Raw genomic sequence first — 16,988 nt, 5'->3', positions numbered from 1 at the left:
TAACCAAGATTCACCACTTTCAATGTTTGGAATTCAAAGCTATTCTATCCAAATAAAGACAATAGATAGGGCACTATGCAAAGAAACTGCATGTTATTATTCCAAACTAGAGCTGCAACAATTAATCGATTAAGTCGATTAAAATCGACGATGGAAAACGTTGTCAGCGTTTTCCATCGTCGATTAGTCAGCTATCGATAGGTTAGCCTGTTTGGGGCTCCACACATGACCCGAGCCACACGCAATGCCCGCCGTAAACGACGCAGAAGCCACGGCCACCGCACACGCCGCTGCTCCTCTCATCGCTGTGAGCTCCCTCACTCGCCGCACTCTTGATGGTGTGACTGGGCCCTCAATGCATGGGGTCAGCACTGAAGGATAAAGCAGCATTTTCTCCCGGGAAGGTTAGTATTTTGGCCCTTCTGGTATTCATTTATTTTTATATCGCAGCACAACTTGACAGATGAATATAGTCCTCTGTATCTGGGCAGGACAAAGTTTGGTTGCTATGGTGACTAAAATAATGCTTTCTGGTGACCTAGTCATTTAAGTCTCTACTTGCAGACATATTGACTGCAATTTCATCAGTTATCACTAGGTGACGCCTGGAAGAAAAATGGCAGACGATCAACACTGCAAATGCCTCTGTGTGTGGCTATTTGTGAGAGAGTATCTGTGTGGGCTAGGAGTCCCAGTATAAGTCTGTGTGCCAGCAGTCCTAGTGTGTACCTGTGCGTGTGCCAGCAGTCCTAGTGTGTACCTGTGTGTGCCAGCAGTCCTAGTGTGTCTCTGTGTGTGCCAGCTGTCCTAGTGTGCATCTGTGTGTGTGCCAGCAGTCCTAGTGTGCATCTGTGTGTGTGCCAGCAGTCCTACTAGGTGAGAAGCAGTCCTATCATAAACAAAAGCCACTTGACATACTGTAGGCCTTAAATTGTATTTCAACTTTTGCTGTCAAGTTTGAGAAAACCCAACTATATGTTTGCTAAGTGTTCCTATTCACGCAGCATACTTAAACATTTTTTTAAAATTATTTCTTAACTGTTGTTTCTTTGGTGGAGGCCTTTGTACAGACTGCAAGCTACTCTGAACAGTTTCAAAGTCAGTTGTTCCCCAGATGCTTCTAATTCTTTCAAGTGTAATTCCCCTTTTGCCGTCAAATTTGGGAAAACCCCTTTATATATTTGTTATGTGTTTCTATTCACACAGCATACCCAAAAATATTTTTAAAATATATATATTTCTTACCTCTTTGCTGTTTTTTGGTGAAGGTCTTTGTGTACTTTTAGACTGAGTTTCTTCGCAATAACATACAATACCTCTAAGGGGGTTATTCACAAAGCTGCCGAAGGCAGCCAAGTGAATATCCCAGCCAAAGTGAAGTGAGCTGAACACTGTTCAGATATTCATTTCTGGCTTGTAGGGCTAATTTAAGCCTTACATCGGCTAAAATCAGCTGTACATGGGCTGCCTTCGGTCAGCCGAACATGCTCTGCATGTTTGGCTGAGCCGAAGTGCAGAAGGAGTTTGACTCAGCCGATCCAACATCTGGATTGGCTAAGCCGAAGCTCTGGCAGCTCACTCGCTGCCATTTGCCCCTATTCTCATATTGTGAATAGCCGCTATAGCAGCCCTGTGGTTCGACTGAACCAAAGGGTTCCGGCGCCCGAAGAGAACCCGCACATTTAGTATACCAAGGTCTACAGTATGTGAAACAATTTGCACTGTTTTAAATACAATTCTAGTTTTTACCTTTTTGCTATGCCTTGTTGCATCCCTTTGCTGCTGATCCTCTGCAGCCCCTTGGCAGCTGTTTCCTATCTGCATTCATGCACTCTGGCCAGGATTGCTGCACAGATCCCCTGTGTGCCCACACAGTGCCCCTGAGAGCTGCACTCTGTTTCTGTGGCGCAATCGGTTAGCGCGTTCGGCTGTAGACCGAAAGGTTGGTGGTTCAAGAATTTCTTAACGATGCTGTCAGGTCTTCCATGACATACTGTATAAGTTGTGCACCTTATAGAGCCACAATTGGATCGTATGAGGACAGGACTGTTTCCACATCAATGGAACACATGCTCTAGCACCGTTCAATAAGTGGTGTGTGAGGGAGTGTTTGGAGATAAGATTCGAGGACATGTGTAACAGACATGCCGCCAGGTTGTTTCTGAGGTTCACCATAGTTAGGTCTTCGATGACAGTCAGCACTTTGTCCCAAAAGGGTCTTGATCGTAGCAAGAATCAAAAGACATGTAACATTGTACCTGATTCTGAGCCGCATCTCCAGCACCTATCAGAGATGGAGGCCCTCATGTGTGTAAGAGCCAAGGAACCCTATACCAGCGAGACATTATCTTGTACCCTGTTTCTTGAAATTTGCTGGCAATGGAGGATTTGAATGACATGGTAATGATGGTGTGTCGTGGTTGGTGTAGACGTTGAAAGAAACTGAGAGGCTTGGAAATCAGTAAGGCTTGGAACAAATAAAGAACTTGAGGCAGAATATTTATCTTAATGGTAGCACATCTGCCAGGGTGGACCAGATCTTAAGATCTTTAAGTATCTCCGTCATTAATGGAGTAAAGTTAGCAGTGTACAAATGTTTGATATCAGTTGTAATGTACGTCCCCAAATATTTAATTTGATTGGTCGCTAAGTTAAAAGGGAAATCGACGCATAGCTGGGAGAAAACATCGGGCGGCAGTAAGATATTCAGGGCAGATCATTTTGGCAAGTTCACTTTAAAGTTGGAAAACTGACTATAGTCGGAGAGAGCCGAAATAAGGTTAGGAGCAGATGTTAAAGGATTGGTAAGAAAAATATGAAATCATCTGCGTATGCAGCTACCTTCTGTTCACCTGAGTGCATAGAAAAACCCTGTATGTTAGCCGATTTCCTTACTGTGCAGAGGAAGGGTTCCAAGGTTAAAGCAAAAATTAGGGATGAGAGTGGGCAGCCCTGACGGGTTCCATTAGTCAAGAGGAAGTCTTTAGATCTAGTCTCGTTAACTCGAACTGCCGCAGATGGTGAGGAATAATTTAGACATATTGTTACCCAGGCCTGTATGGTGTAAAACAGTCTTCATGAAGTCCCAGTCCAATATGTCAAATGCCTTCTCGGCATCAGTGGAAAGCAATACTAGAGGTTTGTTCTTGTTTTGGTTCTGAGGAAGGAGGCGTGACCTCTGAAATGCGTAAACCACTTCACTACCAGGGAAGACGAATAGCCGGTGGATATGCACCTCTCGTTCTGACCCTTTTATGCCTGTTTTTACTCGACTTTTGTGAGTACCTTTTTACCATCTTTTTATTTGTTCATTAAAAAGCTTTTATGCGATGGAGGCGCTCTCTGTGTCTTGTCTTGCAGGTTTGTTCTTTGATTTAGTCATATGGATAACATAAAAAACCCTGAAGGGGTTGTCTCTTGCCCCTCCAGAGGGGATAAAGCCTACTTGGTCAGGGTGTATGGGACATAAACGGAAGTAGCCTATTTGCTATAATTTTGGAGAACAGCTTCAGGTCTACGTTTAAAACTGCAATAGTTGCTGGCCTAATCAAACTAACGGTTCAGTTAATTCAAACAGTTGTAATCATCCCGTAGCACAATGCGTGCGGGTTTATAGATAAACAGTATAAACAGAAGATATTACACGCTTCAATAGGAGATGCAAGGCCCGTACCCACTGGCAGGATGGAACAAGATGCAATAGGAAGTAGAGAATGTATGCATAATGCAGGGGGTGCAATCCCATGGCAATTAGCAGGCGTTCACTGAGATCCAGAGGGAAGGAAAATCTCAAATCCAGGATCTCTCAGTATGCCAGACTGTATCCGCATCCATCCCATGCCTAATGGAACATGCAATTCCCAGTGAAGCACAGCATTCCCATAGTAAGCCTACAGCAGAACATAATGTATGGAAATTATAACAAGGTGAGTATAACAGTGGTCATAGGACAAACAAACAGCCTTAACTTAATCACATCCCAAGGGTAACATAAACAGTGTAACCCACTCAATTAAACGGCATTCCGATGTATTAGAAAGTTCCTTAATACTGCCTGGAACTGCTTATCAAGGGAAGCAACATATCAAAGACGGCTAGCAGGGGAAGTCAGAGAATTCAGGATTCGTGCCATGTCAGAGCGGTTCGTGAAGAAGAACGCGGTTGAAAGGGACGTCTGCCTCTGGAAGAGCAAGCCTGTTGTAGTAGTCATAGTGGAGCAGCATCCTAAAGCCAGAAAGAAAGTCCGGGAGATCGATCGCTCCTACGTCAAGTAAATGAAAAAGGTCAGGCAATTGAGACAGTGAGTAATTAGCAAAGGAGCTGTCCTGATGTCGAACAATTAGATGGAAAGGGTGACCCCAATGATAGAAAGCCCCAGCAGCTCTGATTGTATCTAGCAGAGGTTTCAGCAATCTGCATATCCTCAGGGTGTGGCGGGAGAGATCAGGGATAACTTGAATTGATGCTCCATCAAGGTCAACAGGACCTCTGTCCCACACTCGTCGCATGATTTCCTCTTTAATCGAGAAAAAATGGCTTCTGTTCTCCGCTTCATCATGATGGAGTAACAGAGTAGACATGCGGTGTTGCGTCTCAACCACAGTGACCTTATGGTCCAGGGAGACCACTTGTTGTTTGATCTCGTGCACTTCAGTACGTAGAGCTTGTACTATTTTGGCGGCCATGGCATTATGCCTTAGTAGTGAGCTTATGGAGAATGGCATGCCATGTGCTGTCCTCTCCTGCATCCTGATCATGGGCGGCCCGATGGAAGAGTCACGGCTCGGTATAATCGGGGTCGTGATCGCAGAAGCCTCTCGATCCAGCCTCTAAGTCGGGACCATTATTTGAGGCAGGGAGTTTGTTCTGCCACTTGTTAGGCGTGGAGCTCGCAGCGCCGACCCGGCCAGGCGCCATGCTGGGGTCGTTCCTGGTCTATGAAGCAGTCAGTTTTTGAAGAAAGTGGGTGGGGGTGATCTGCGAGACCTTTTAGCCTTCGGCATGCAAGGGAAAAGCAAATAAAAGTCCACTGAAAGAGTCAGGGAAGCCAGGCCTTGCAGCGCTTCACAAGAACGTATCCTCACACCGCCATATCCAGACCACGCCCCTGGAGTTCTACTTTAACCCTTTGTTTGGACAGACAGTGTTCAAATCTAGTGATAATGAAATAACTTCATACAGTCGCCTCCTTAACATTTCATAGAGAAAAAGCTAGGTAAGAATTTTAAGCAAGTATAAAGTACTTAAAAATGTACGCATAAAAGGTTTAAATATTGTTTGCTTTGTTATTCTATGTGAATGAAAACAGGTAACATATATAAAGTAGGTATTATCTCAATTTGGCTACAAATGTGGAAATACATTTTAACCCTTTGAACAGACCATGTTCAAATATAGTTTATATGACAGCGATCTGAGAGCACAGTACAGCCAGGGTGAATTATGGTGAAAAAAGCTCCCACAGTTCCCTCCTTGAAATTACAGAAAATTGAACAATTTCACCTTTGGAGCAAGCAAATGGAAAGCATCCATTTAAAAATGTTTTTAAAGTTATGCCATGTGAATGGTAACATGTACCAAACATAAAATAGGTGCTATCCCAGTTTGGCTGCAAAAGTGAAAATACACTTCAGGGCTGACCACATACAAGCAGACAAGACATATGCCTGTCCTTGATCACATCACCCCATAGCTACAATCGTAGCTCTGATTTGTGTGAGGTATAAATAGATGTATTTCACATACTATGGAACAAAGTGTGAGTCCCCTAACGATGCCCGCACACTGAAACATAATTTCAACTGATCATGCTGTGTAAGGATGCGCATATATAAGCAAATTAGGCTCCCCGAACTTCTCCTATGGGCTCCAGGCTACCTGATCTTAACCAGATTCTTACATCCACCATGATGGCCAAACTTTACCAATGTAGGCAATCTGTGAAGTTACCAACTTTCAATATCCACTGGTGGACTATATTATCTTTTATCCTGTCAATATGAGTGAACATCTCTCAGTACTGAAAATTGTCACATCCCATACACTGGCCACTTATTGGCATAGAGCGGCACTTTTCGACTACCAGGCTGTGGCCTGGTACTTGCCCGTACTAAGATTGGGAGGAAGGACCCCTCATATGAACATGCTTGTTCAAGGTGAATTACTTGTAGAGCCTTATAAACATGACATTGGAGCTATGGCAGCTCCTGTATTTCTAAGCTGTCAGGATTCCCTTTAAATTGAAACTTCATCCATATCGTCAAAATAACAAAAAAGGCACCTTTAGAAATGTTTACTAATGACAATCTACAAATGTATACTTATAGATAATTGTCGGCTGCTTTTTTTTTTGCATACATTATTTTTCTTTTCTTCCCCAGTCGTCTCAGTGGCCATTTTAACTAAGGGCAGGTTACTAGATCTCCCTTTACTTCCTGGAACTCTAGGACATGTGACTAGGACATGTAACCATGTACATCATCTCAGGGGAGGAAAATGCCTTTCCCTGGGATCTCATGAGATTACGGATGAGATTTCCCAGCAATGCATTGCTGATGTAACTTTCCCAAGATGCAATGCTTGGGCACATTACATTATTTGTGCTAAAGTGGACCAGGAAGTATAAAAACTGTAATTATAAGAAAAATAAAAATATGTTTGTTTAACTAATGAATGTAAGATGCTTTCATATCACAATGCAGAGCTGTATGATGATGTGATTTTTAGTCAAAGGGGGTAAAGGTCCAGTTTAATGATTTGATAGTATGTGTGTTGAGATGCTTGGTCCACCTCTGTGTTCTGTGGTTCTTCCCCCCAGCTCCCTATATCTATACTGTGTCATGCAGTGTTGTAGGCACCAGCAGAAGGAACCAAATCATGCTGTAGGGGATGCATCAGATGTAAAGATCCTTTAGGTGGCCATTGTAAGAATGGATGGCATAACAGGTGGATATAAACCCTCTTCTTTTGCAAGTTATGCTTTTGACATTTTTCACTCAACAACAGTAGCTTTAAACTGATCTAATGATAGTACAAGGGGACTGGGCTAAATGATAATCACCTTTGTACACTGATCTATTAAATTATTTATTTTTCATTTGCTTAAAAACATATGCAAAGAAATGTGGCCTCTTTAAATTACGAATGCCAAAATCCCATAATAGAAATAACTCAATGCCATCCACTCATATGAGTTTTGTCAAATGAAAGTCATTCTGTAAAAACCTACTAGCAGCTCTTGTTCATATCACTTTACTATATGGCTTGGTTTGGCAATCCGCATAGTACTGACCCAAAAGTGGAGATCACAGGATGTCACTTCTTACAGTACAACAATACATACGTTCCAATGGTTCACTTCAGAGATCATCCTGCCCTATCATCCTGTTTGCTGCTTTTAGTGTTCAGTGATTTTACATGCAGTCCACATGCCAGGCCAAAGCAAGAAAGATTTTAATTGAATACTTTGGGGGTTGTATTTCTAAACAATTTGCAAAGCCATTCGTCCTGCAAAATTCCATGAAAGTCCATTCTGGTGAAAGCAGGCAAAAACAATTTTTTTTGGCATATTTTCAAGTTAAATGTAATATTAGGAAAATACTGAATTATGGCCACTAGATAAGACTGAGAAGCATAGGAAAGAAATAATTCTTTCCTATGCTCCTCAGCTCGATCTAGTGACCAAAATGCAGTAGTTTGCTAATATTGCATTCAACCTTTAATATAATAAGAACATTTGTTTTTGCCTTCATTCTCACAGACTGAACAATCACAAATTATCGCAGGACGAATTACTCTGCAAATTGTTTATAAAAACAAATGTCTTGTCGCACTCCTTTCTGGATAAGAGTAAGCTGGTAGACAGGTGGGTGCTTGCAGTGACCACGGATGGCACAGTGTATAAACTGAATTTGTAGAAATGTTACCAGCACACCAATAATTCAATGAAATAAGCAAAAGTCCATTTATTGAAGGAACATCGCCATTCAAAAACTTGGTGATGGCGATTTTCTTTCAATGTGACTTCTGTGACTGTAGCTGATTAGCTGCAATCACTGTTCCGTCAAAATTTTTTGTCCTAGGTCCTTCGACAAAAGTCAACAGCAGGACCACTCACTGCTTGAATTTTGATATTCGAGAAGTATGGCCAGCTTAACTCTGGACAACATACTTTAAAAAAGATGTGGTTTGTATCATAACTTTAGACGAGCCTAGTGGCACTCTCTTACGATATGCATTCACCAAAATTTGAAGAATACAATATGACTGCTTACATACTGGACAGCATACCACCTATCAGGAAATGAGTAGTCCTGTTTTAGTAAATTCACTTTCACTTCTCTACGGAAGATACAGTACGTCTAGGCTATCACATGACTTCTTCACTGATTTTCTATTACTGTTTATCATGAAGGAGCTATTCAAGTAACAAGGTACAGATCACTGGATTAAGAGGGTATTTAAATGAGAAGGTTAAGAGGGTATTCAATTTCAAGTGGAAAACCCCTTTGTTATAGGGATAATGTTGAACAGCGGGGGGTGACCACCCTTGGAGCAGAAATGTGAAATCAGTGGCCAAAGCTGTGTCCCACGTGAAAATGGCAAGCAGCACTAAGCCCTCCAGCTATATCACATTGGCCTGACGTCCAAGGATGACAACACCAGAGGTTAGGATTAAAGGGTTAGTCCACCTAAAATTGATATTTCATTTTTTTGTAGTTATTTTATATTATGGAGAATGCACCGGAAGCTGTTGAAACACACAAAGATGGGCAGGAAAACCCAAAACTCCTAAATGGAAAAGGAACAGAAAAAATGACATGGAGATGTCCAAGACACACACTGATCAGCCATAACATTATGACTAGGGATGCACCAATACCAGTTTTTCTGTATCGAGTACCAATATTTTTTTTCGGTACTCGCCAATACCGAGTACTGGTGCTTTGTGCCCCGATTATCAGGAAGCCCTGATTGTCTGTGAAGCTGATGTTCTAGCTAAAGAATACCGGCTTCACTTGCCAAGGCTGCCTGGCTTCCTGACCAATCAGGAAGCCAGGCGGTGAGTCATGAGGTGCCATCCGGCTTCCTGATTGGCTAGGACGCCGGCTTCATTTGTTTCTAGGCAGCCTGGCTTCCTGACAAATCAGAAAGCCGGGATGCAAGTCATAATGTGCCGCCCAGCTTCCTGACTGGTTAGCAAGCCAGGCTGCCTACCAACAAGGGAAGCCAGCTTCCTAGCCAATCAGGAAGTTGGACGGCATGTCATGACCCGCCTCCCTGATTGGCTGGGAAGCCAGCTTCACTTGTTCCTAGGCAGCCTGACTTTTTGACCAATCAGGTAGCCGGGTCATTACGTGCCGCCCGGCTCCTTGAGTGGTTAGGAAGTCAGGCTGCCTAGCAACAAGTGAAGCCGGCTTCCTAGCCAATCAGGAAGCTGGAAGGCGGGTCATAGCCCACCGCCCGGCTTCCTGATTGGAAAGGAAGCCAGCTCTATGCCCCCTCAGCATGCCAGTCAGAGGAAGATCTCCCTCTAACCGAAGTTCCGGTATCTGAGGTAAGTATCAGAGCATTTGGGTGAGTACAATTACAAGTGAATAAAAAGTGAAGAACATTTATATCTTGTTACAATGGCACCTGGGAATGGGTGGGATATATCAGGCAGCAAGTGAACATTTTGTGCCTGAAGTTGATGTGTTGGAAGCAGATATAAATCAGCAAGTGTAAGGATTTGAGCAAGGGCCAAATTGTGATGGCTAAATGACTGGTTCAGAGCAACTCCAAAACTGCAGATCTTGTGAGATGCTCCCAGTCTGCAGTGGTCAGGACCTACCAAAAGTGGTCCAAGGAACGAAAACCGGTGACAGGGTCATGGGTGATCAAGGCTTATTGATGCACATGGGAAAAGAAGGCTGGCCTGTGTAGTCCGATCCAATAGAAGAGCTACTGTAGCTAAAATTGATAAAAAAATGAATGCTGGTTCTGACAGAAGGTGTCTGAACACACAGAGCATCGCAGTTTGTTGTGTACGGGGCTGCATAGTGACAGACCGGTCAGAGTGCCCATGCTGACCCGTGTCCACCTCCAAAAGCCCCTACAATGGGCATGTGTAGGGCTGCAACTAAAGATTATTTTCATAATTGATTAGTTTGCTGATTATTTTTTCCAATAATTGGAAAAAAATCAAATAAAACCCATCCGTAATTTAAAATAGAATACAGAAATTCAGTGTTACAAACATAAAGTTTACTTTAGAATAAAACGACATGCACAATTTTATGCAATCGCACTACACTGGAACGCATGGCATTGAGGTACCCTGCATTCCAGTGCAAGCGATCACAGTGTGGGTGGGAGGCGCGTTTGGGGTGCCATTGAAATGAATGGCACTGCAACGCACCTCCCGCAGCAGAATTTATCAAGCTGAAACCGAAAATTACCTTTTTCCCACCTTTTATCATTTATTTAAAAATAATTGTATTGTAAGCACATGGCACTTGAACAGCTTCAGCCAGGGAATGACTGCTGCCAGTGGCAAGATTGCGCAGACGTCAGCTGAATGTAAATACAGCAAGCAGTGGGCGGGTGCAATAGCCAGCCTGCTATTGGCCATTTCAAATTGCAATAGTCAGTAGCAGGCTGGCTATTGCACCCGCCCACTGCTAGCTGTGCCCTCCTCCCAGCATGGATGAGAGAGCTAGTGGATCCAACCAACTAATCGATAATGAGAATAGTTGAAAACTATTCTCAATATCTATTAATCAATTAGTTGATTGCAGCCCTAGGCATGTGTACATCAGAACTGGACCACGGAGCAATGGAAGAAGGTGGCCTGGTCTGATGGATCATGTTTTCTCTTACATCACATGGATGGCCCAGTGCTTGTTCGTCTCTTACCTGGGAAGAGCTGGCACCAGGCTGCACTATGAGAACAAGGCAAGACAGCGGAGGCAGTATGATGCTTTGGGCAATGTTCTGCTTGGAAACCTTGGGTCATGCCATTCATGTGGATGTTACTTTGACATGTACCACCTATCTAAACATTGTTGCTGACCAAGTACACCTCATCATGGAAACAGCACTCCCTGATGGCAGTGGCCTCTTACAGCAACATAATGCACCCTACCACACTGCAAAAATATTTCAAGAATGGTTTGAGGAATACAACAGTGCTAACTTGACCTTCAAATTTTAGATATCACGGCTTGGTGCCAGATACCACAACATACCTTCAGAGGTCCAGTGGAGTCCATGCCTCGACGGGTAAGGGCCGTTTTGGCAGCACAAGGGGGACCTACTCAGTATGAGGCAGGTGGTTATAATGTTATGGCTGATCGGTGTATAAAGAAAAGAGGGGCCGATTTAGCAAAATAGGTTGCACTTATAACTACAATTTAGATGTTGGGTGGACTGATCCTTTAAATGTGACATCCATGAGTTTTCCCTTACTAGATAAAAGTGGAAATATCTGTTAGAATTGTAAGGGAGACAGTCTTAACTAATAGTGGCAGTGGTAAACCATGCACATCCAGGAACAGTCCAAGCTGGTTTGTCCTGCACTTTAAATCAGAAAGGCAGCAAACAACAGTCTAAGGCTGGGTTCACACCTAGGCGTTTTTCCCCGCTTTCGTACTCGCGGAAAAACGCTCAAACAGGGAAATGTCATTATTTTCAATGTGCATGGTTCCCATCTGGGCGGTTTTCCGCGAGTACGAACGTGCGGGAAACCGCCCTACGCCCAAAGAAGTACATGTACTTCTTTGGGGCGTTTTGGTCGGGCGGTTCCATTGGGATACAGCCAAGTACCCCTCGGAAATGCGCGTTTTTCTTTACCGCGAATCGCGGTAAAAAAAACGCGCGTAAAACGTGCATATTCAATCCGCCTAGGTGTGAACCCAGTCTTTGTACAGCATAGCATAAACAAACATCTGCTCGTGTAAGCCACTTACTAAGATCAGGTCAGTTCCTGACTAACTGGGTTAACAAGGGTTAACCAAAACAAACAGGGAGCACGTGTACCTTTTTAGAGTTCTGTCAGCAGTCAGCCTTTTCACCCAACAGCAGGCTCCCACAGCAAAGAGAGGAAGAGAACCCTGGGCATCAATCAACTCACATATATAAAGGCCTGTGGGCAGCTGAGATTAATTATCAGGTCTGGCTACAATGTAAGATGTGGACCTAGGAATGGAGGCTTTATCTCACCCAAAGTTCGAAAGCACAATGAGGGGAATTTATCAAAACTGGAGCAGACAAAATCTGGAGCAGCTGTGCACGGCAACCAATCAGCTTCTCTCTTTCATTTTCAAATCTTAACTGAACAAACTGAAGAGAGAAGCTGATTGGTTGCCGTGCACAGCTGCTCCAGTTTTGATCAATTCCCCCCAATGCCTGCGATATACCCTGTCCAATGAGCACAATTACAGACAAAGAACCAGAGTGGCTCTATGATTTGTAATTGCAATGACCGATCACTGGAAGGGTTTACTTTGAGAGCCCTCCCCTTTCATTAATTGGGGGATCTTAGAGAAGTAGGCAGCAGAAGATCCAAGGTGCAGGGTTTTTAAGAAGATTCCAGTTATTTAAAAAGTTAACCCTGTGGGGCTACCCCTGCACTGTAGGGGTTAACTGCTAATTTTTCTCTAGGGGCCGGAATACAGAAGCTATACTCATGCGGCGGACAGCACTCACCTTTCTCCCCCTCCACTCTGGATGTGGCATGTTCCACCACGTCCTTCTGGCTAATGCAGGTGAATGGACTGCATTAGACATAATGATGTCAGCACGGCTTAGACCGCCTGAGCCTGGGGGAGAAGAGGTTGCAGTGATCGGTCTAGCAGCCAGGCGAGACAGAGGATCAGGTGAATATATTTCTTTTATTTGAGCCCCTAGATGAAAATGAGCAGTTAACCCTTGCAGTGTGGGGGTAGCTCCACTGCGAGGATAAACTTTTAAAATCTCTAGAGTTCCTCCTCAATCAATTTCATTGTGAGAAAACGTCTTACCTCTTTTACCTTCTCCCTCCATCCTGTACATTAACCCCTTCACTTGCTTCATCCTGCATATCACCCCCTCATCTCCCACTGTATGTGACATGTACATTACCCCTTCACCTCCTCCTCCCTATTTGTATGACCCATGATGCACTTGAATCTAGTGCCCCGTTACCAAGCTCCATGTTTTAATCTCCGTAACACCAGCATGTTTCTTCATTTCCCAAAAACAATTGTGGTGAAAACATTAGACTTCCCTGTGGCATCCGCTTCCATTTGGGGGTATTTGACATTTCCGGGCATTTTATAACAATTTCAGGGAATTTCTTTCAAACGTTTTGGTCTTTTTTCCTTTTATATAGTAAAAAATAAAATACCCAGTGGTTATTAAATTCCACCAAAAGAATACTTGATCTATCTAAGTAAAAATGACACAAAATCATTTGGATACACTATTGCATGACCAAGTCATTGTCAAACTATCACAGCACTGAAAGTTGAAACGTGGGCTGGTATTCTGGTGGGTAATGCCAGCATAGAGCAGACATAGAAGAGCCCAGAGAGCAGACACACAAGAGCCCAGAGAACAGACAGCATAGAGAGTGAAGACAGGAGAAGGTAAACACAGGAACCCCAGGCATAAGCAGCATAGGGGGTGAGGATGTTCCAGACACAGGTAGCATATGGGGTGAAGAGCCCTGGGCAGCATATGGGCGAGGAGCACTGGACAGTATAGGGGGTGAGAAGTTCCAGCACAGGTGGCATGGGGGACGAGGAGCCCTGGACAGCATGGGGGGTGAGAAGCCCTAAGCACAAGTAGCATAGGAGGTGAGGAGCCCTGGACAGGATAGGGGGTGAGGAGCCCTAAGCACAAGTAGCATAGCAGGTGAGGAGCCCTGGACAGGATAGGGGGTGAGGAGCCCTGGACAGGATAGGGGGTGAGGAGCCCTAAGCACAAGTAGCATAGGAGGTGAGGAGCCCTGGACAGGATAGGGGGGTGAGGAGCCCAGGGGCAGCATTGGGGGTGAGGAGTCCCTGGCGTAGGTAGCAGAGGGGGACCATTCCGCATAAAGGGAAGGACAGGAAATGGTAAACAGAGGAGCTACGGGCATAGGCAGCATAGCAGGTGAAAATAAAAGAAGGTAACCACAGGAGCCCAGGGTACAAGCATAGAGGATGATAAGCCTTGGGTATACACAGGCAGCATAGAGGGTGAGAAGCCTCGGGTATACACAGGAGCATGGGGCACAGGCAGCATAGTGGGTGAGAAGCCTCGGGTATACACAGGAGCCCAGGGCACAGGCAGCATAGAGGGTGAGAAGCCTCGGGTATATACAGAAGCCCAGGGCACAGGCAGCATAGAGGGTGAAAAGCCTCGGGTATACACAGGAGCATGGGGCACAGGCAGCATAGAGGATGATAAGCCTCGGGTATACACAGGCAGCATAGAGGGTGAGAACCCTCGGGTATATACAGGAGCCCAGGGCACAGGCAGAATAGGAGGGTGAGAAGCCTCGGGTATACACAAGAGGCCAGGGCACAGGCAGCATAAAGGGTGAGAAGCCTCGGGTATACACAGGAGTCCAGGGCACAGGCAGCATAGAGGGTGAGAAGCCTCGGGTATATACAGAAGCCCAGGGCACAGACAGCATAGAGGGTGAGAAGCCTCGGGTATACACAGGAGCCCAGGGCACAGGCAGCATAGAGGGTGAGAAGCCTCGGGTATACACAGGAGCATGGGGCACAGGCAGCATAGAGTGTGAGAAGCCTCGGGTATACACAGGAGCATGGGGCACAGGCAGCATAGAGGGTGAGACGCCTCGGGTATACACAGGAGCCCAGGGCACAGGCAGCATAGAGGGTGAGAAGCCTCGGGTATACACAGGAGCATGGGGCACAGGCAGCATAGAGGGTGAGAAACCTCGGGTATACGCAGGGGGCCTGAGCACAGGCAGCATAGAGGAGGAGGACAGGAGAAGGTAAACACAGAAGCACCGGGCACAGGCAGTACTGAGGGTGAAGAACACCGGGTACAAGCAGCATAGGGGTTGAAGAGCCGCGGGCATAAAGAGTACATGCTGTGAGGGGCCACGGGCACAGGCAGCAGAGGGGAGTGAGGGGCCCCGGCCACAGACAGCAGTCCCCATGTAAGCAGCACACCACCGCAGGGGATCAGCCTGCATAGTTATGCAATCGGTGGCCGTGCGATAAACACAGCTCCGCATATAAGGCTAATATGGTGTTTACACTGACGAGCTGGCACAAGAGCCCTCTGAGAATACATGCTAAGTGTGCCCCGTGTTTTCCGGTCTAACGGGGTGACTGTGTCGCTCCGGTTACCGTGAACTGGCGGTGGAGGCTGGGGGTCGGAGCTGTCCGGCTCTCCCATGTCCGGTGTCGCTGGGCCACAGAATGCCAGTGGCTGCCGCCGCTCCTCTCCGGGCTCCGGGCTATGGTATGAGGAAAATGGCACAACAGTGAAATGTGGAACTTCCTGTACGGCTGTGCGCACTGTAGGGTGTTACCATGTGTGTGTCAGACTGTAATGTGATCCAGTAGTGTGTGTGCTGCATTGGGTGTGTCGCAGTGTATAGCACCGAGGGTGTGTCACAGCTACACTGTGTTTCTTCACCCTCCGCTGCGGGTGTAAGGGAGACGGGTGACAAGACAGGGGGGTGACATAGGTGACAGAGGTCAGATGTGGCTGGAAGTGGGCTCTGCAGGCTCACCCATAACCAGGCGTCACACGCCTCCTGTGTATTATAGTATAATATTACCTGTATTGTGTAATTTCCTGTATTATAGCATTACCTGTATTATATCATTTCCTGTGTTATACTATTACCTGTATTATAGCATTACCTGTGTTATAACATTACCTGTATTATATACATTACCTGCATTATAACATTATCTGCATTATAGTATTACCTGCGTTATAGTATTATCTGTGTTATAGTATTACCTGTGTTATACTATTACCTGTATTATATAGTTTCCTGTATTATAGCATTACCTGTATTATAGTATTACCTGTGTTATAACATTACCTGTATTATAGCATTACCTGTATTATAGCATTACCTGTGTTATAACATTACCTGTATTATATAATTTCCTGTATTATAGCATTACCTGTGTTATAACATTACCTGTGTTATAATGTTTCCTGTATTATACTATTAATTGTATTATAGTATTACCTGTGTTATATAATTACCTGTATTAAAGTATTACCCGTGTTATATAATTACCTGTATTATAGCATTACCTGTGTTATAACATTACCTGTATTATAGCATTACCTGTGTTATATAATTTCCTTTATTATAGCATTACCTGTGTTATAACATTACCTGCATTATAGTATTACCTGTGATATAACGTTTCCTGTATTATACTATTAACTGTATTATAGTACTACCTGTATTTTAGTATTACCTATATTATAACATTACCTGTATTATAGTATGGTATTACCTGTATTATACTATTACCTGTATCATGGTATTTTCCATATATTTTAGTATAATATTACTAGTATTATACTATTCGGGGTCTATGAAGTACCCCTTCATCAGGCTCATTCTGAGCCTGATGAAGGGGTACTTCTGAGTATATAGTATGGTATGACCTATATTGTAATATTGTATTACTGATATTATATTATGATGTTACCTACATTATAGTATGGAGTCAATCTGGAACAAAAATATGGAAGCGCAGCACTGTGATATGATCAGACCTCTCACTCGTTGGCTGTGTGGGAGCTGGTGTGCATAAACTCTTCAAAAAACCGGGAGAGGAGCCCCGTGTAGCATATTGTACATTATAGTATGGGATTACCAGTGATAGATAGTGTGCCGGCAAGAAATTGGTTTTGTTCTGTTTTCGCTCGGATTTCTCATTATTAGTGCCAGACCCTCAAGGTCTGGTAGGAATATTAGGAGGGACCGCCAAAGTAAAAAAAAAAAAAATGTGTGAAGCACTGGTGATGTC

The 16,988-nt window shown here is 44.4% G+C and overlaps 1 protein-coding gene across 1 annotated transcript in view; it reads right to left on the bottom strand.

The window, feature by feature from the left end:
• LOC108794037 (ribosomal protein S6 kinase alpha-5-like) overlaps positions 1 to 15,522 on the bottom strand; it is a 42,672-nt gene extending 27,150 nt beyond the window's left edge. The window contains exon 1 of the mRNA XM_018565008.1: positions 15,330 to 15,522. Within this exon, the coding sequence (XP_018420510.1) occupies positions 15,330 to 15,378 (49 nt within the window). The 5' untranslated portion in view covers positions 15,379 to 15,522. The remainder of the gene's footprint in view (positions 1 to 15,329) is intronic.
• Positions 15,523 to 16,988: the final 1,466 nt, after the last annotated feature.

This window comes from Nanorana parkeri, unplaced genomic scaffold, assembly GCF_000935625.1.
Source record: "Nanorana parkeri isolate BGI_ZX_2015 unplaced genomic scaffold, ASM93562v1 scaffold25, whole genome shotgun sequence".
Classification (NCBI taxonomy): domain Eukaryota; kingdom Metazoa; phylum Chordata; class Amphibia; order Anura; family Dicroglossidae; genus Nanorana; species Nanorana parkeri.
The sequence above is the reverse complement of the archived record's forward strand: the minus strand, read 5'-3'. Positions and strand labels throughout refer to the sequence as shown.